General features: G+C 42.2%; 2 protein-coding genes across 10 annotated transcripts; one reads left to right on the top strand and one right to left on the bottom strand.

The window, feature by feature from the left end:
• Window positions 1-93: 93 nt before the first annotated feature.
• On the top strand, window positions 94-14,397 carry Duox (dual oxidase). Of its 5 annotated transcripts, none has more exons than XM_089084037.1 (20): window positions 94-2,528; window positions 3,269-3,358; window positions 3,944-4,105; window positions 4,936-5,041; window positions 5,566-5,777; window positions 6,541-6,707; window positions 7,206-7,442; window positions 7,918-8,363; window positions 8,589-8,790; window positions 9,136-9,462; window positions 10,013-10,237; window positions 10,676-10,894; window positions 10,993-11,196; window positions 11,285-11,597; window positions 11,740-12,114; window positions 12,196-12,413; window positions 12,686-13,147; window positions 13,525-13,680; window positions 13,791-13,919; window positions 14,112-14,397. In XM_089084037.1, the coding sequence occupies exons 1-20, from the start codon at window positions 2,441-2,443 to the stop codon at window positions 14,238-14,240; spliced, it is 4,467 nt and encodes a 1,488-aa protein (XP_088940163.1). In that variant the 5' UTR covers window positions 94-2,440; the 3' UTR covers window positions 14,241-14,397. The 5 variants fall into 5 exon arrangements, with proteins under 5 accessions (XP_088940163.1, XP_088940162.1, XP_088940164.1 ...); XM_089084036.1 differs by having other exon boundaries at window positions 4,931-5,118; window positions 5,573-5,777; XM_089084038.1 differs by lacking the exons at window positions 94-2,528; window positions 3,269-3,358 and having other exon boundaries at window positions 3,968-4,105; window positions 4,936-5,118; window positions 5,573-5,777.
• A 157-nt stretch (window positions 14,398-14,554) lies between these two features.
• Window positions 14,555-19,667, bottom strand: mol (dual oxidase maturation factor 1 mol). Of its 5 annotated transcripts, none has more exons than XM_089084334.1 (8): window positions 17,671-19,667; window positions 17,025-17,231; window positions 16,855-16,912; window positions 16,180-16,314; window positions 15,662-15,881; window positions 15,209-15,420; window positions 14,928-15,123; window positions 14,555-14,852 (listed from the first exon to the last, which is right to left on the bottom strand). In XM_089084334.1, exons 2-8 carry the CDS (start codon window positions 17,187-17,189, stop codon window positions 14,672-14,674), a joined length of 1,167 nt encoding a protein of 388 aa, XP_088940460.1. In that variant the 5' UTR covers window positions 17,190-17,231; window positions 17,671-19,667; the 3' UTR covers window positions 14,555-14,671. The 5 variants fall into 5 exon arrangements, with proteins under 5 accessions (XP_088940460.1, XP_011634607.2, XP_011634606.2 ...); XM_011636305.3 differs by having other exon boundaries at window positions 17,025-17,223; XM_011636304.3 differs by lacking the exon at window positions 17,671-19,667 and having other exon boundaries at window positions 17,025-17,482.
• Between the last annotated feature and the right edge of the window lie 20 nt (window positions 19,668-19,687).

Genomic DNA, 19,687 nt, shown 5'->3' with positions numbered 1-19,687 from the left:
CTCTGATAAATAATCTATTCTATTCTAGGGGAACAACAACAAGGGGGAATTCCGAATAAAAAGGCGTTGTAATTTATGCGGGCGATTTATTCGATTCTCTCTCGCCTTTGACTCACGAGAGAGAGAAAGGTGAAGGACCTGGCACATTCCGAAATCGAAAAGGCGAGATTGCGCGCGAGTCTACGCACTGTACGTAATAATAACGTGTGCGCTCTCCTTTTCCAAGTGCGAGTCCTCCTGCCGATTCGTGCCAAGGGCGATAAAAGATCGGCCAGTAGTCGAGAACAGTAGATGCGATTTCTCTCCGGGTTGAGTCATAATGCGAGCGCGCCGCTATCCGGCGCACCTTTTGTGTCCGGCTGCTGGCAACACCTTCGCTGAATCTTCCCGGATCCCGGCGAGCGGGTCCAATTAATTAAGGCACGTATAAATCACGCTGCGAAGAATCCGAAGCAACAGCTTCAACGATTTCGAAATGTAATAGCCCGAGCGTACCATTAATTACTGTAAGAGATACACAATAGCAATTATCTCAGACAATAGAATCGTCTCTTCGCCGAAGTCGTAAAAATGCCTTAGAGACGATCTTTGTAAGAGCGCTTTAAGTCTTGTTTATCAACTCCTTTTAAAGTCCTCCGTTTTTCTCTAGATATAATTGTGCGCTGTTTGAAGAGCAGACGCGTCATGTTTGAATGTGTGTCGGCGACAGTCGATGCAAATGCGGAGTCGACGTGCGGTCAAGTCGCGTCATGTTACCCTACTCTTTTCGCTCGCCCCGTTTGTGCGTGCGTCAGTGACACGGATTTTCTTCTCATTTTCACCTCGAAAGAGCGAGGAGGGAAAGAAGAAGAAGAACCGTCATGCCGGGGAATGTCGCGAGTCGATTACGTGTGCGAGCGCACCGTGTCCTCCGCCGTGTCATCTCTAACGTGCGCATCGGCACTTGTCCGTCCGACGTCGATCGACCTTGAAACGACCGGCCGGGACTTCGAGAGAGGTTTCGCCTTGGGTAATCGGTGCCGCGGACTCGAAAACTAGGCCTGCGCCCGCGGTGACGTCGCATCGTGCGCCGCATCGTGTGCCTTGATGTACAGTGATTTTTCAACCGGTACGGCCGTGGGACCGTGAATGCACCGCGTGCACGCTCCCTGAACGCCGTTGTTCTCGCGAACGTCTCACTTAAAATAGTAGTGTTTCTAAAGACAAGCGGATCCGTCAAGTTTCAGCTGACTCTGACAGCTTGATGGGAACGGCTCTTAGACGTGCCCCCTCCCCCGACAAGAATGAAACGTGGATCCGTCTAATCTCGTAATTTCAATCGTCCTAATTAAAAGGAATATTTACGATCCCCGAAACGCGAGATAAGAACGCGAGAGCGAGTTGGTTGCATTAGTTAGGTATAGGTAAAAAACCACCACCGATCCTTCTTTCCCCTCCTCCCCCCCTTTCTCCCCCCCCCAAAAAAAAAGCGGCGTACGAAAAACGATTGAAGAACACTGCCGGGGAGGGCCGCGACGACGTCGTAGCCCGCGGAGGAGGCGGCGAGAGGAACGGAGGAGGACGAAGAGGAGGAGGAGGAGGAGGAGGAGGAGGAGGTGCGCGCGTTCGCGGTAACGAAACAAATAGGCCGGCGACTTTCACCGCGCGACCAAGAGCGGCCGTGTGGTGGCGGAGGCGCAGACCAACGCACAGTCAGACCTACGGTCCGAGCGCCGACAGCCAGCCGTTCTTGGGGCACGCGCGTGTATCGTCGTCGTCGGTGCGCCTCGTCTCGAGAGAGAGATCGCTCGGCCCGTTTTCCACGTACGGCCGTACCACGGGAGAGACGCTGGAGACGTTTCCTGCTCGCCGAGGCCGCACGTGGTGTGCCGTCGCGGTGACACGCGCGAGTTCGCCGATCCACCCGGCCGCGATTTACCTCTTTTCGTTCCCGCCCGCACGCGATTGCCACATCCGGGCCGGCCCGGAAAAATCGCACGGTGGCATTTTTACATCTCGCGCGCGCCGCGCTCTCTCTCTTTCTCTCTCTCTCTCTCTCTCTCTCTCTCTCTCTCTCTCTCTCGTTCTCTCCTCCGGCCTCCGTGCCGCCAGGTGGTGGCGAACGATCCGCGCCGCCTTCGGCCTCTCGACGACCGGCCCGCCGCGAGTCCGCGAGTCGGTTTCGTGTGAATTGTTCGAAGATTCGTAAGTGTCGCGCGAGACGCGCGATTCGCACGTCGAGGTAAGAGACGGTAGAAACGCGGCATGCGACGTCCCCGAAGACATCGTTGAGGAGAAGGAAAAACCGCATCGAGGGCGCGAAGCAACTCTCGAGGACTCTCTCTTTCTCTCTCTCTCTCTCTCTCTCTCTCTCTCTCTCTCTCTCTCTCTCTCTTTCTTTCTCTTGCCTGGCATGAGGGAGATGCACGGGCGTGGACCAGGCGAGACCGAGTGACACACGATGACACGACGACGACCGCCGGCCCGCAGCGTCGCGTCGCTCTGCGCGATCGCCTGGGTGTTCTGGGTCGTGTTACCCGCTGAAACCGGTAGGTACAATCGTCGTTATCGCCTCCTGCACCTAAAGTGCACGCAGTCTTGTTTGTAAAAGGCGACTGTCGAAACTTGCTTGAAATCCAATTAAGAATCCCATTTCAGTATATCTTTAAAGCTTCCGCTTCGATCATGTTACATCATCTAATACCGATACTATAAAAATAAAAAAAAAATTAATCTGACAGCAGACTTAAGAATTATTCTGCAAATGATTTTAAAGGGATCATTTATATATATTTTTTTAATATTTATATATATTTTTTATATTCTAAGCGTTTATTATCTCTTGTAAACTATAAATTGTGTGCACGTAATATCTAAATTATTTCTTAGGTAAATTTAATGAATCAATTTAAAAAAATATCCGATATAAAAAACTTTTTACTTACAAAAGTTGGGAAAAAAGTCGAAAAATGCAAGATAGATAGAAAATTAATTAACGGTAGATCCAGTTCGTTAAACTCGTTTTACATTTTTGATCCACTTTCGGCTATGACTACGTTATATTGTCCTAAATATCTTCGGCATCCTAATTATACAAATACTCGAAACAGATTCGCTGCAGTCACATGTTTTTCTATTATTAAGAATGCGAGTTCGCACATCCGACGATTATAAATTCTTTTACGATTTAACGATGGCAATATCGTGGGTAATTAATTATTTCTTCAATATCGATGTTGTAAAATTCAAATTTCCAAAGTCAGGTTTACATAGGGGATTTATTTTTTAGGAGCAGGACATAGAGAGAACTATGCGGACAACAAACAGAGATACGATGGGTTTTATAATAATTTGGCTCATCCCGATTGGGGTGCGATAGGCAAGTACTCGAATCTGTGTGCGAATTAATAAGATTCAAATACCTTCGCTGTTTTGTCATTATACATACGTTACTTTATGAAAATTCACATGTTTTACTTTTTACTAAATAAATTAGCTAACAAAGGCATTTCGAAACATTTTAACTTATTAGAATTATTAGAATCTCATTGCTAGAATTTCATTTAATTGTTTATTAAAAAAAAAAAATCAAAACATTAATGAACACACATTAATCTGGTGGTGTTCATGTGATTTTTTGCAACATTTTCATAAGAAACACGACTTCTCTCAAGCGATTCCGATGACACTGCAATTATAAATAATTACAATTTAAGTTACACGAAAGTGATAGGTCTCCGCAGTTAAACGCATCTCGTATTTTCATCAGTATTATCGTCAAGGATAAGGTTCAAGTAAAGGAGGTCGTCAAAATTAATCAATCATGAGGTAACGCAGAAAATATATCTTAGAAAAGTGTCTGATGAGACAGAAAAGTGACGATCTTGCCGGTGTATCTGCATACACAGCGAAGGTAATTTTCCATGGAAAGTTATCCTAATACGGGTTATATATACCACTGTAGATAGCAGGCTAATCCGAAAGGTCCCGGCGGCATATTCCGATGGCGTATACGCGATGGCCGGTCAAGACAGGCCATCCCCTCGGAAACTCAGCGACCTGTTCATGCAAGGCGACGATGGTCTGCCATCGGTGAAAAATCGAACCGCGTTGTTCGCTTTTTTCGGTGAGGATAATCACGCATAATAAGTATAGAGTCAAGAAAAAAAGTGGCAGGGGAACCACGAATGTAAGAAACTTTTCATTGGTACAAGATCGAAGAAACGTGATGGAGAAAAAAAAAAGTTTAATATCTCGGAAATACCGAATTCTTTTAGAGATAAAGCATACTTCGTAGCCTAAGCCTTGCTTCACTTTATGTAAAACGTCCGTTGTAACAATAAGATATATTTATAAATTCGTGATTTAGTAATTAAGGAGGAATGAATCCATTTACATAAAAATTCGAGACTCTTAACTCAAGCATTAATTATGCATAAGATTTTTTTCTTTCTGCATGAATAAAATCTAATTTAAAAATTTTTTTCTAACTTTTTCCTCGTTCTTGGCCTGTTTTATCTTCTTTGTGGACAATGTATGTTGCTACCCAATAATCTCATCAATAAAACATATATGTATTAATATATATATCGATCTAATACAAAAATCTTCGATACGAGTAATAAGTTGATTGTACATAAATTATCATCGATCGTGTCAATTATCACGACCGATGTGTCTCTCGGTACGATTTTATTTCACGTATTGTGTCACTCGCTCTGTACATAACTCTCCATTTGTCCGTTTGTCCGGACGCGTATGAATAGACGGGCGCATTTAATTGTCTATCAACGCTGCCGTCGTAGCTCGCCTCGTAGCGAAACGGACGGACAATGTTACGTAAACCAGTTTATAGTTTATAGTACCGGGTGTAACGCACGCGACATACCGTGGATCTCCCTGCCGGAACTTGCGACTCGCGACGGTTTCCTCGAACGGTGAATCTTTTCAGGACAGCTGGTCACGTCGGAGATAATCATGGCCAGCGAAAGTGGTTGCCCCATAGAATTTCATCGGATCGACGTGGACAAGTGCGATCCGGTTTTCGACAAGGAGTGCCAAGGTAACAAGTACATTCCGTTCCTACGTGCGGATTACGACCGTCAAACCGGGCGCAGCCCCAACAGTCCGCGGGAACAGGTAATTCCCGGTTTTCTCGAGACGCGCGCGCGCGCGCATGCGCACGCGCACTCGGGTCAATCTCGAATGCCGCCGCGAAATCGCTCCGCGGGCCGTAGACTTCCGGGAGCGGTAGACTTTCGACTTTATCGGACTTTCCCCCCCCCCCTCCCCCGGATTTTATGATAACGACGCCGACGAATCCGACGTCCGGATCGATCTCGTTCTAAATTCAACAATCGCGTCTAACGATCTAACGATCGCTGACTTTTCCATCGCGATAAATTCGTTCTCTCGCTGACGTCACATTTTCCGCGCTGTGTTTCTTTTTTCTTTTTTCATTTTTTTCTCCCCCCCCCTCTCCCCTTTTTCTTTTCCCTCCTTCCGTCGAGAGCGGTTAAAGGCGGCTTCGCCGATCCCCGCCGACATCTCGGAGATCCGTGAGAAGTAGCTCTGAATATACGTGAGATTGCAGATAAATAAAGTCACGAGCTGGATCGATGGCAGCTTCGTCTACTCGAGCAGCGAGGCGTGGGCCAATACGATGCGCGCATTCGTGAACGGCAGTCTTCTCATGGAGCAGACGAGACAATTCCCTGTGAGGAACACCATGCGCGCGCCCCTCTTCAATCACGCGGTGCCGCACGTTATGCGAATGCTGAGCCCGGAACGTTTATATCGTAAGCGAAGATCTACATGTGTATAAATTCAGCATATAAATAATAGCCCGCAGACTTTCCCAAGGAATTCGTAATCGCGCACCGCCTAGCTGAATATTATCTAACCGATTTTTAATTACACGCTGTAACTTTTTTCTCACCTCTTATTCGCCAGTTAATTCCAGCGGTTGAATCAAGATCAAGATGCGAGAAAAGTTTTGTTCTGAATTATTCTGCCGGAGTGATTTTCCTGCTTGTTATTAATTGAAAAGTTTAACCAGCGAGAAGCTTTTATTTGTATATTTATATTTCTATTATTTTTTTTTTCATACATTTTATATTTTTATATTCCTTTCGGTTTGCTTATCTGATTAAAGCATATTGACGTTTTGATTTTCTTGCGGCGAGGAAAAATTAACTCCGCCTGTTAATCGTGAAAATAAAAAAAGCGTAAATTCACGGTAGTCAAATTTTATCGGTCATTCACTTTGTTATTAAAGCGCTATCTTTCCGCGCAACGTTTCCGCGCGGGATATTCGCTCCAGTAATCGTTCGACACTTACATAATTGGAATGTTCTCATTAATTAGGCATTATGTTGTTATCCGCGATAGTTACCGAGCGCCGATCCGCTGTGGCTCTTTTTCCTTTTTTTATTACACTTACATTTTTTGCATTAACCGCACGCGCTCGTGTCCATTCTATTGCGTCGCGCGGTTTTAACTTTCCCTGCAATTTTCAATTTTCTGACTCTTGCGAAAGTAACAATTAATTATATTGCGCAGTCCTAGGCGATCCGAGAACGAATCAGCACCCACCGTTGCTCGCCCTGGGGATCTTGTTCTATCGATATCACAATGTCATAGCCGCACGCATACAGCGAGAACGTCCCGACATGTCCGACGAGGAAATTTTTCAGAAGGCACGTCAGATGGTCATCGGGACGATTCAGGTGGATAATCGCGCGTCTCCACAGTTTTCCCTCAGATGCATAAATAAATAAAGATAAAGACCCGCTTATTTACTTAGTAGTGGAAAAAGTTACGAACAAAAGTAAAAATGAATTTATCTAGGAGGAGAGAATAATTTTACCGGGGAATCTAAAATTTTGTGCAGATATAGATATAGATTTGGATAATTTAATTTTGTTGAAGATAATTTAATTTTGTATTTTGTTGTAATTAAAAATGTTATTATGCGCAACGTTTAAATGTGATACTACAAGCATTTTTTGTCTTCTAGCAAACCAATTTGGACGTAATAATTTTAAAGGCCGACAAATTTATTTTTAGACCTGGCCAAATTTTTAAACTTGCTAGCGAAACTGTTTTCTCCGTGTATAATTAATAAACTTTTCAAGAATCGTGCCGATTTTGTTGAATTTGCTGAACTTTCCGCTCGCGAAATACTAATCCCTATAAGCGTGAAATTTTTCTACTTCTTCTGACAGAATATAATCCTTTACGAGTACCTTCCGGCGTTGCTGAACGAGAATCTGCCATCGTACACTGGTTACAAGCCAGATTTACATCCGGGTATCAGTCACATTTTTCAAAGCGCCGCTTTTCGTTTCGGCCACACTCTCATACCGCCGGGTATATATCGACGAGATGAAAATTGCGAATACAGAAAGACCAACACGGGCCAGCCAGCCATGAGACTCTGCTCCACGTGGTGGGATTCGAACGTGAGTGTATTTACAACACAGATTTACTTTCTCGCATTAAAACTTCTTGAAACGCATTTTTTTTTTCTTAAACAGAAACAATTTTTTCATATATGTACATTTTATGTTCATTGAAATTTTATACGTATTGATGGTCAAAATAAATTTTAAACGATTATTAACAACGCTTTATTGAATGTTTTGAAAATGAAATTTAATTTTTTTTAATAATTTTAGATTATATTAATATCTCAATATTTTTAGCTTACAGAATGAAGTTTGATTAAATGATTATATAATTAATGATAATTTTCCTGAAATTTTCTTTCCAACAGCGAGAAAAATTGATTTCTTCAATTTGTTAAGATTTTTTTTAGGATTGAAATGTAATCCCAGATTTTGTAATCCCAAATGTTCCATGTGATCTAATTTATTCAAATTCCTGATGTTTCCTGGCGAAACTTGTGATCGTATTAAATGTAGATGCTGCTCGCAGGAGATTTTAGCTAACAGCACGATCGAGGAGCTGATCATGGGCATGGCGTCGCAGCTGGCGGAGAAGGAGGACAACCTTCTCGGTACCGATATCCGTAACAATCTGTTTGGCCCCATGGAATTCTCGCGCCGGGATCTCGGCGCCTTGAACATCATGCGAGGCCGCGACAACGGTCTACCGGATTACAATACAGCCAGGATGTGCTTGAAGTTACCCAAACGAAAAACGTGGAACGAGATCAACCCGGAATTATTCAACAAGAACCCCTCGCTGCTGCGTACCCTCATTGAGATTTACTCGAACAATCTCAACAACGTCGACGTCTACGTCGGCGGGATGCTCGAGTCCAAGGGTGCTCCCGGCGAGCTCTTCACCGCGGTCATAAAGGAGCAGTTCCTCCGTTTGCGGGACTCCGACAGATTCTGGTTTGAGAACGAGGAAAATGGGTGAGTGAAACTGCAACTGATTTTTTTTTTTTTTTTTTTTTTTTTTTTTTAGCGCTTACGTTTCATTTGCGCCGATTGTCTGTCTCTCTCTCTCTCTCTCTCTCTCTCTCTCTCTGCCGACGGGTAGTGACTTTGCTTTACGATCTTTGAAATTGATAATTCTGTTTAACCGATCGAATTAGTCAGTAAGAACTTTCTGATGTTCCCGATTTTATCCGATTTTAGAATTTTTACAAGAAATGAAATAGAGGAAATCCGTCGTGTCACTCTCTGGGACGTCATCACGAATGCGACCGGCATACCGCTCGACGCGATACAGAGACAAGTATTCGTTTGGCAAGACGGTGATCCGTGTCCTCAACCTTTCCAATTAAATTCGACCATGCTCGAGCCCTGCGTACCTCTACAGCGTTACGACTACTTTGAGGTAATCAACAAACGAAAGCCAATTCTGTCAAGGAAACAGCTTAAATTATCTTTAAATCATCATTTTGCATGTCTGAATATCTTTTTCAAATGTTTCTTATGGTTAAATTTAAAAAGATAATTTTATTTAAATTTAAAAAGATAAGATTTTATTTTGACTTATATTATTTTTCCTGAATTTCATTTTTTTATACTGAATAAAATGTCGCATTTAATATCGCAAATTTTAAATTAGGATAATTTAGCCTTTTCTCCAGCTTTCTTCTTCTAGCGGAATAAGATGATTGAAAAAAAAAAAATAAATAAATAAATAATAGTTTTATTACAATTTTTGGCGTACATATAGGGTAGCGAACTCGTCTACATCTACGCATGCGTGTTCCTCGGATTCGTTCCTATCCTCTGTGCCGGTGCAGGATACGGATTGGTAAAACTGCAGAACAGACGACGGCGAAGATTGAAAATACTTCAAGAGGCGATCCAAAAGCGTAGCGACGGCCGGATCTGCGTTGATAAGATGATCGTACGTGAGTGGCTGCACGCGAACCATCGCCGTCTCGTAAAGGTGAAATTCGGACCGGAAGCAGCATTGCACATCGTCGATCGAAAGGGGGAGAAATTGCGCACGTTCGACTTCAGCGGCGTCAACACCATAACCATGGAGGAATCGCAGGTACTTTTTTATAATATTGTAAAAATAACATTTTTCCAGCGGTATCAGATCAATTAAAATTTGTGTCGTATGATATTTATGCATATCTGTAAAATAAAATTTCTCTGCTCTTTCTTAAATTATGATTTTCTGAAAAGTGAAATATGAATGCAATCAATTTTTATTTTCTATCCAACTTAGGTGGTAGGTATCTTTAATCTGACATACTTAATGTTGAAAATTGAGAAAGATATCTACAGGCAAATTCTTGTTAATAATAATTTGTCACTTTTCCAAAGGATCCGTACAGTTTTTTTATTACTGAAAATGTTTATGCGCAATACAACAATTATGCCATTTCTACGAAACCAAAATCAAAATTACATTTACCGAGACGATACGACGACGACGACTTAGGAGGAATTATCTAGGAATTATCTATATTATTAACTGGATAATTGCATTTTATGCATTCGAAATTCGTGTCGCAAATTATTCTTATGCTTCATTAAATAACAGCTGACTCTTTAGCGTCCGGCGTGCACCCAATAATTATTAATCGCGGTTCCAGGAAAGCGAAACCGGACATCGTAAGGCCCTAGTGCTGTTACGTATACCGCGCGATTACGACCTTGTCCTTGAACTCGATTCGCTGGCTTCGCGTAGAAAGTTCATTGCGAAATTAGAGGCCTTTCTGGCGTCGCAAAAAAAGCATTTCACACTCACGCCAATCGCCCGGGATATCATGCTGGCAAAAGCGGAAACCAAGGAGCGCCGGCAAAAGAAGCTCGAACAGGTTTGTCTTTCTCACTCGCATGTGTACGCATTCATGAATACGTACGCAGCTTCGTTGATCGTTAAAAGAATGAATTAATATTTTACGAATGGACAGCGATTAATTTCTTCATTGACAAAGAGCGACAAAGGAAACGCAAACGTATAATTAGTAAAAATGTAAAAATAGGAGCTTTTACAGAATTTATTTTATTTATTACAACATAATATATAAATAGATAAGACTTTTTCGATCACTTGGCAAGATTATTTATGATAATTGATCGTTATTCTCTTATGAATTATTATTTATTAAATATATATAAATTTAGAATACAAATTTTACACACACGCGTGCGCGCGTATATATGTGTTACATAATAATAATAATAATTATTATTATTATTATTATTTTATATATATATATATGATTATGATTACAATTGTGGGATGTTTTTAGTTCTTCAGAGAAGCGTATGCATTGACTTTCGGTTTACGGCCCGGCGAACGAAGGCGACGATCCGAAGACAGCGACACCGGGGAGGTCGTTACAGTAATGCGCACTTCGCTTTCCAAGAGTGAATTCGCGAGTGCCCTCGGCATGCGGTCCGACGCGGTCTTCGTGAAGAAAATGTTCAACATCGTCGACAAGGACGGCGACGGCCGGATCTCCTTTCAGGTATAATCAATCGCGATTTATTCGCTTCATCGGAGCATCGCGCTTTCTCTCTCATTTTACTCGATCATCGTGACTCTCTGATTTATCTTCAATTCCAGGAATTCTTGGACACGGTCTTGTTATTTTCACGTGGCAAAACCGAGGATAAGCTGCGCATTATCTTCGACATGTGCGATAAGGACAGCAACGGCGTGATCGACAAGGAGGAGCTGTCGGAGATGCTGAGGTCGCTCGTGGAAATAGCACGTACCACGAGTCTCTCGGACGATCACGTCACGGAATTGATCGACGGCATGTTCCAGGTGAAACCTCTATCGTTTCCACTCTACCACGCATTTCCATCACTTTTTCGTTTCCCCTTGCAATGTCTAAATTTCTCAATTGTCTCAGGACGCCGGTCTCGAGAGAAAGGACTATCTCACGTACAACGATTTCAAATTAATGATGAAGGAATACAAGGGCGACTTCGTCGCGATCGGTCTCGATTGCAAGGGCGCCAAGCAAAATTTTCTGGACACGTCGACGAATGTCGCTCGCATGACCAGCTTTCACATCGATCAGCTACCGCCGGAGGATGCGAAAAGTTGGACGCGCAAGCAGTGGGACGCTATATCGACTTTCCTCGAGGAGAATAGGCAGAACATATTTTATCTCTTTGTCTTTTACGTGGTTACCATAGCTCTCTTCGTGGAGAGATTTATTCGTAAGTAATTTAATCGGAACTTGAATATAAACAAAAATTACTTAAAGCCACATTTAAATATGGACAACGTTCCTTCGATCTCCCTCACGTTTGTCCATCGCAAGATTTTAATCTTCTTTTTTTTTTTTTTTTTTTTTCGCAGATTACTCCTTTATGGCGGAACACACAGATCTCAGACATATAATGGGCGTAGGAATCGCCATAACTCGAGGATCAGCAGCCGCGCTATCCTTTTGCTACAGCCTTTTACTGCTGACGATGTCGCGTAATCTGCTAACGAAGCTGAAGGAATTCTCGATCCAGCAGTACATCCCGCTGGACTCGCACATACAATTCCACAAGATCGCAGCGTGTACGGCACTGTTTTTCTCCGTGCTGCACACGGTCGGCCACATAGTCAACTTTTATCACGTTTCCACGCAGCCGATAGCGCATCTCCGCTGCCTCACCAGCGAGATCAGCTTTCCCAGCGACGCGCGACCTACTATTTCCTTCTGGCTGTTTAGAACAGTGACCGGTACGTACTCCCGTCGCGGAGATCCCGCAATCTCGTTCGAACGTGCCGAACGTTCAGTTGAACTCTCTCGTTTCGTTGCAGGTCTAACCGGTATTCTTCTCTTTGTCATCATGACGATCATATTTGTTTTCGCGCACCCGACCATACGGCAGAAAGCCTACAAGTTCTTCTGGTCGACCCACAGCCTCTACGTGGTCCTGTACGCATTGTGCCTGATTCACGGCTTGGCCCGTTTGACAGGCGCACCGCGATTCTGGATATTCTTCGTCGGCCCGGCGATCATTTATGCGCTGGACAAAGTAATTTTATACACGCTTTTCTCTAGACAAAGTGGAAACGGCGACGCGGAGAAAAGAAAGGACCTTTAGCGTTTGCCCATTCATAACTATATATAATTATAAAACTTTATTAATTATGCATGAATCATACATGATGTAACAAGTCTTGTGTATTACATGTTATTTCTTAACACTTGTTTAATTGCTAGTCGTGCCCTCCCGTCTAAAATAATTCATTATTATTGCGATGAAAATAATCGTCGAGTGTTATGCCGAAATATTGTCGGTTTCAGGTCGTGAGTCTGCGAACTAAATATATGGCCCTGGATATTATCGAGACGGAATTACTACCTTCCGACGTGATAAAGATCAAATTCTACAGGCCTCCAAACTTGAAGTATTTATCGGGTCAGTGGGTGCGTCTCGCCTGTACCGCTTTCAGATCCAACGAGTTTCACTCCTTCACGCTGACCTCGGCGCCGCACGAGAATTTTCTGTCGTGCCACATAAAAGCTCAGGGCCCGTGGACGTGGAAGCTCCGGAATTACTTCGATCCCTGCAATTACAGTCCGGAGGACGAGTACCCGAAAATTCGTATAGAAGGTCCGTTCGGCGGAGGGAATCAAGATTGGTACAAGTTTGAGGTCGCGGTGATGGTCGGAGGAGGCATCGGGGTCACTCCTTATGCCTCGATGCTCAATGATCTTGTATTCGGAACGTCCACCAATCGATATTCGGGTGTCGCGTGCAAAAAGGTAAGTACGCGTTGAAAAGAAAAAGTCGCCTATCGAGGATTTCCTCACCGAAATAAACCATTAAAAAAAAATATAATTTTTTTTATTTCTTTTGCAAATTCATAATTTGAGATTAGAGATTAATTTAACGATATTTGATTGTACGAAAAGCTAAGTTTTTCAAAGAAAGTGTCGCCAAGAAATAATTAAAACTTTTGTTATAAAGGTAAAGTTGATACCAGTAGAACGGTGATTGCTTCATCGCTGGAAAGTCTGTTTCATTATCTAAAAGAGAAACGTGAATGTAATTAGAATGTGTTAATTTTAATGACTCATTAAAATGAGAAAATATTCCCGTCGTTTTATTAGATAATGTACACTTTCTTTTTATTCTATAGGTTTATTTTTTATGGATTTGCCCATCGCACAAACACTTTGAATGGTTCATCGACGTTCTCAGAGACGTTGAGAGAAAAGACGTTACGGATGTACTTGAAATTCACATATTCATCACGCAGTTTTTTCATAAGTTCGATTTACGTACTACTATGCTGGTAAGACAATTTATTTTGCAATTCCTATGCACATAATGAGTGCAACAATTATTCTATTATAATTGATTAAATTGCTTATCTATTAATTTTATTCTATTTCACATATGTAGTACATATGTGAGAATCACTTTCAGAGGCTATCGAAGAAGAGTATATTTACCGGACTGAAAGCCATCAATCACTTTGGTAGGCCGGACATGACGTCATTTCTGAAATTCGTTCAGAAGAAACACAGCTATGTGCGTTAATTTTACGTATTAATTTTTATAACGAATGCACCCGTTTAGCGTGCAAAATTCGAAGGGCGTCCAAGAAAAATCCAAGAAGAATTAAAAACGTGTCCCTTCGTGTTTTCGCCCAGCTTGTATACGTTGATATTATTTTTTGAATTATGCATACTACATGCATCTGAACAGGACATTGATCTACAGGTTAGCAAAATAGGAGTATTCAGCTGTGGACCGCGTCCTCTGACGAAAAGCGTCATGTCGGCCTGCGACGAAGTCAACAAAACGCGGCGCCTGCCGTATTTCATTCATCACTTCGAAAACTTCGGCTAGTCTACACTGCACCCCATGCGTATGAGATGACGGACTGTCAATGTGATTGACAACGTTCCATCCCTTCGACGGTTCGACTGCAGAATGTACATATTTATGTGCTGCTTTTTACTATTTATTAACTATAATGAACTATTATATTTCTTATTTATGAACAAAAGAATGAGATTTCTTTCTTCCTGCTTTAGCCTTTCTATCCCAACCAGTCGAAAAACTCAATCGCCATTTTTTTATAACTTATTATAACTTGTAAATTTTTTTTTTTTTGTAATTGTATATTTTAAATGTTCCAAGGATAAGTCAAGTCACAGAAATATTTTCAATTTTTTTTTATTAAATATCAAATAATATTTATTTATAAAATATATGTTTAAATATATTTTTAATAATGGGGAAAGTATTGTAGCTATCTGCAGTATCCAGAAAATATATTAACCGTTGACGGTTCTACGGGAGGTCGGCGGGAATGGATACGACCAATTACTCTTGCCAGGCTCGTCGCCGATCTCCTGAGGAAATTCGAATAGCTCGTGCGACGTATATCCTTGATTAATGACGCCTTCGATGTCCTCTTTAGCGGTGTGTCTACTCTGAAGTTTGGACGACAGTTGACTGAAATTTCATTTTCAGAGTTGTAGAACGCGCGAAAGAGTAATTCAGTAAATTCAAACTGATTGTAATGCGAACCTCATTATTCGATCGCCGAACGAATCTTCGATCTTCGGAACCTTCCGCCTAACGTTGCGTGTGTCGAAACTCTCCTCTATAATGACATGCCTGTCATACGGCGTGTCGTAGTCGACCTCGAGTATGGTCGAGAATTGATGAGGGAAAATCATATCTATAGCTGTTATTACGAGTCCCGCGAAGAGACACGCAGCACCTGGAGGAGGAGGAGAAATCATATACGTATATGTGTATGTTTGCACATTGGCGTAAATTAAATCGTTTTACACGGGGACACGAACCGGCTGACAACACCAACCAGTAGTTCCAGCCAAGATTGAAGGAAAGAATCGAGCCCTCGATATGAGCTATCAGAGGCTCGCATGGCAAAAGCGCCGTGTAGATTAAATTTGTGCACAGCATGCAGAGTCCCGTAAAAATCATGCCGTACGCTCCGTATCGCGGTACCACCATTAGTAACAAATTCATCATAAGCCACGAGGCGAAGGAGGCCCTGCAAGAAATTTTTTACTTTTACACATGCGTTAAGCAAAAAATGAAAAAAAATGCTTCAAATTATTAAATAATCTTTTTACGTTTTACATTTTTAATATAAATTAATTTTATTCTCATTTCAACTTACTTTCTATCTCTTTTTAATTCTAAAAGTTAGAAAAAGGGTAAAAGAGTAAATCAACATTAAAATTAATATACACTGTAAAGGTAGGTATGTTACGAAAACGGAAGTAGCGTACCATAGCATTATCGAGGCGTAATATCCAGCTTCGCGATACCGCGAGCCCCAGGAGAATCCCTCCTGGTGCAGACTGAAGTATTCCGCCAAGGAAACGATGGGGAACGGCGCGCCCTGAAAGAGGGCCTGCTTGAAGGCGCTCGTCATCTCGCCGGAACTTCGCCACCAAAATCGTTCGTTGTACTCTACGTCGCCATTGGTCTGTTCGCTATCTGGTAATACTGCGAGAATAAAGTCCCGGCTGAAGATTACAACGTAAACTACAATATCTGTGTAAAATTTATTCAAAAGTCGCGTAAGTAAAATAGCCCAGGGATTTCAATTTTAATTTCAAGACTCAAAATCTTAATTTTCTTTTCTTCTTATTTTGTCTTATTTCGATCATCCGATATCTTGAATAAGTAGAAACACATGTAAAAAGACTTAGATGCGAAGCGTTTAGCTTTCCTTGAATGGTAGAAACACATGTAAAAAGACTTAGATGCAAAGCGTTTAGCGCTTTCCTTGCTGAAAACTTACACCTGTACGTTATATTGATGTGCATCAAGCCGATGTAACCGCCGATGTCGGCCGTTGCCTTATGCCTGGAGAAAGCGCTGTACGAGCTGACAATGGTAGCGGAGCTCGTGTGCCAGGATGAGCCGTATTGCGCCACTGCGCGTCACACAGAGAGAACGCGACGATTATTCCTCCGCGCCGTTCGCGGCGCGTTACATTTGTGATGATTATCTCGATTAATCGTCCCGGGGAAAGATTTCGCAATTTTATGTGACAGCCGAAGAAGTATATCTTTAGCGTTAAACACGCGGTTTATCGCGGATACTACGAGCCGGCAGTGGCGTAACCAACTCTACTACAAGTAATCTTCGACCACGTAGTTCTTAATTTTTCTTTAATCTTTTTAAATTTGTCTTTAAAAATAAAAATGGTGAACGATACACGTATGTCGAGAGGAAAATGAAATATATAAGTATATAACAAGATTTACTGCCGCAAAATCTGAGTCAGTTCGATGTTTTTTTTTTTTTTTTTTTTTTCACTCTCTTACTGATTTAATTCTCTTCTTTTTTTTTTCTTCTTCTTTTTTTTGCCGGTCTCGTCAAGCTTCTACGATTCGAGCTCCGTTCGAGGCCGTTGGTTACGCCACTGGCAGCCAAGGCCTCTTGACTTGGAAAGTAGACAAAGTGCACGCACCTTGAATCGTCGCACCCACGAAGAGGCTCAGGGTAACTGTGAGAAATGTGGTTAACCGCTGCGGCGGGAGAAACACCAGGTTTACACCAGGTCAGAACACTCTCTCGTATAATTAACTATAAATCGTCGATCACGATCGGACTCGACGATTGGAGTGAAAAACTGCTCACCTCTTTCCTGACACCCGGAAATATGACTAGAAACGCCGTGAACAGGGTACCGAATACCACGAACACGATTACCAGGGGAACGTCACCTGTGACGGGGGTGCGATTGCTGTAGCTGTAGAGCGTCGGGCCGCCGTCGCTGCGGAAGGCGTCGAACCATCCCTTCATGTTCCTGAATCAGCTAGCTTCAGCTCGCCGGAATCTGGGCCACTCGAGCAAAAAATTGCATTACCATCCTCGCATTATCGTAGGCAAAAGTAAATTCTAGATTTATAAGATTTCTTTCTACGATCGGATATGATATTCCCTTTGCAAATCGTACACTACTTTGGACATCTTTATTTGTTATTTGAAAAAAAAAGACAACCATCGACGAAAAACAAGCACACAAAATTCGAGATATCTTCTAGACACTTTTTTTTTTAGATATCCTTCTTTTGTCCTCGGAGAATACCAACGGATTTCTATCTGGATGATATCGCCAAAAAGAGATTCAAATTGACGATTGATGGTTATTCCGAGACGACATTAGAGAGGCGTAATCTCAGCCATTGGCGTAAATACCATAAAAAAGCCGGCGTTTCCCGGCTGACCTTGACGCGCATCTTTAAATCCCATGAGAGTTTTTATCTTCGAAGAGATAGTTTACCTGCGAGCAGCGGGCTCGGATCAAGGTCGGAGTTGCCAAAACGCTTGTGAAATTCTCGGCATGCGTCTAAAGCGTACTCGCGCACCGTGCGACATGTGGGACCGAAGACGGCGAGCGTACTGGGGGCCCCGAGTGGGTTAACAGGCTCCGGTTGGAAAGCGGTTTCTACCAACGAACAGACGACCTCGTGCGATTACCTCGGCGGGAGAGAGAGAGAGACGGAGAGAGAAAAAGAGAAGGTGATGCCGCGGGTGGGGCTGTCACCGTGATGGTCATCGGCGGGGGAGAACGAGAGAGAAAGGCGAGAGGGATGGAGAACGGTTCAACGAGAAAGGTGTCCATGTCGAATCAGCTGATCTGATTCCTTCGTTTGCTCGTGACTTGACTTCTATCGCTCGCTTTTCAAGCTAAATGCGTTTTATAAATATCCGGTTAGAGAAACATAAATATTATATTACGAGTAATATTACAAATAGTATTACAAGTAGGACAATGAAATTATCTACAACGCAAATGAAAGACTTTCCAGATAATTTACATATTTTCGCAATAAGAAACAAAATATCAAGGAAGTTTTCTCATCGTTTTTTTCACTATTTTTCACTTTCTTAATTATCGCGTAACACTTTGTAATTAAATTATAATTTTATATTAGGATTTGAATAAATATCGCACAAATTAATTAGACACGACGATTGTTAAATATCTATATTCTTGAAATTTGATTTACTCAATTGCTTTCGTTTATTCAAGATAATATAAAAATTAACAATCGTAAACGAGGTTTCAATACTTTAAACGAGGTGTTCCAATAAATCTTGCATGATACACTACTGCATTTCATGCCCTTCTTTTTTTGTCTCGTTCGATGGATCTGCCATCAGCAATTCCGTATGACGACACCAATGACGAGGTGCGCGCGCGCGGATGGCATGCGGGTGACATCGATGCCGGCAAACGAGATAACTTTTCTGGCAAGCTAAATAAGAGCTTTCAAAATTCCTGAGAATTCTCTAATAATTGCATCTCTTACAATCCAAACTGATTTGAGTCTGTCGCGAGCGGACGACTCGATTTGAAATCATGAAAATAGAATTGTAAGTTTGTTAGAAAATCTTGACTAATTTACGGAAGATTTTAATCGTGAAAAAAGTCACTGTCTAATACATAAATAGATTTCTAATACATAAATAGATAACTTTTATTTTATTTTATTTTTATATGTTTATTATATAGAGGAATTTAAAGAAAAAGTTACTAAGTAATTTACGAAAAAAGTAAAAAAGATTTCTTTATTACAAAAATTAGTTTAATAATTACTTTTACACTTAAATAATATTTATTTATATGTAGAAAGTGAAATGATTGAAAAATAATATTTAAAGCAATTTAAACATATAAAAAAACTTCAAACAATTGAAATCTGTCTAGAATATTAAACGATAAAAAAATCGTGCGTTATAAACATTAAATTGCATGTTTATAATCTCCTACTTATCTAATCACACTATCTATGAGTTCTAACAACCGACACGACATTAATTACGCTAATACGTTCAATCGATTTAACACACAAGTCGGACAAGCGACTTGTAACTTGGTTAAAGTTTTCCTGTCCCAAAACGCTTCGATGCACAAAACGCCTCTGGCACAAGTTTCTTCTTTCTCGGCTGACGTCACGCCACTTTCCTCGGGATGCACACGGGAGAGCGGGAGTTGCGCGCCGCGATGTTCCCCGAATTGCCGATGCTAGATAAACGAGCGTCGCGTCGAGTCGCACGTACCGGTAGCGGAAGTGCGACCGGGCCGTATTCCGGGCTCGTTCCTCGGGGCCGCGGCACCGCGGTATGCCGCGTCCAAGAGACGGGGATGCTACGCCGCCGCCAATAATTCCGCTATTTCGGGTCGTCTAATTCGGGCCCGGTGACGCCCGGTGCTTTTAACGGCGACGCTGATAGCGCGAGGCATCGTCCATCGCGGTGCACCGCCACCACCACCACCACCACCATCACCACCA

The sequence above is a fragment of the Pogonomyrmex barbatus genome, unplaced genomic scaffold, assembly GCF_055798465.1.
Source record: "Pogonomyrmex barbatus isolate J1 unplaced genomic scaffold, ASM5579846v1 scaffold8, whole genome shotgun sequence".
NCBI lineage: Eukaryota > Metazoa > Arthropoda > Insecta > Hymenoptera > Formicidae > Pogonomyrmex > Pogonomyrmex barbatus.
Note: the sequence above shows the minus strand (reverse complement) of the source record. Positions and strands in the feature narration are given on the sequence as shown.

Coding starts and splice junctions, on each gene's coding strand:
- mol (XM_089084334.1), bottom strand. CDS start 17,189: ATGAAGGGATGGTTCGACGCCTTCCGCAGCGACGGCGGCCCGACGCTC. Junction 16,913..17,024: donor TTCCGGGTGTCAGGAAAGAG/GTGAGCAGTTTT, acceptor CTCCCGCCGCAG/CGGTTAACCACATTTCTCAC. Junction 15,124..15,208: donor CTGGTTGGTGTTGTCAGCCG/GTTCGTGTCCCC, acceptor CTCCTCCTCCAG/GTGCTGCGTGTCTCTTCGCG.
- Duox (XM_089084036.1), top strand. CDS start 2,441: ATGACACGACGACGACCGCCGGCCCGCAGCGTCGCGTCGCTCTGCGCG. Junction 9,463..10,012: donor TAACCATGGAGGAATCGCAG/GTACTTTTTTAT, acceptor TCGCGGTTCCAG/GAAAGCGAAACCGGACATCG. Junction 10,238..10,675: donor GGCAAAAGAAGCTCGAACAG/GTTTGTCTTTCT, acceptor GGATGTTTTTAG/TTCTTCAGAGAAGCGTATGC.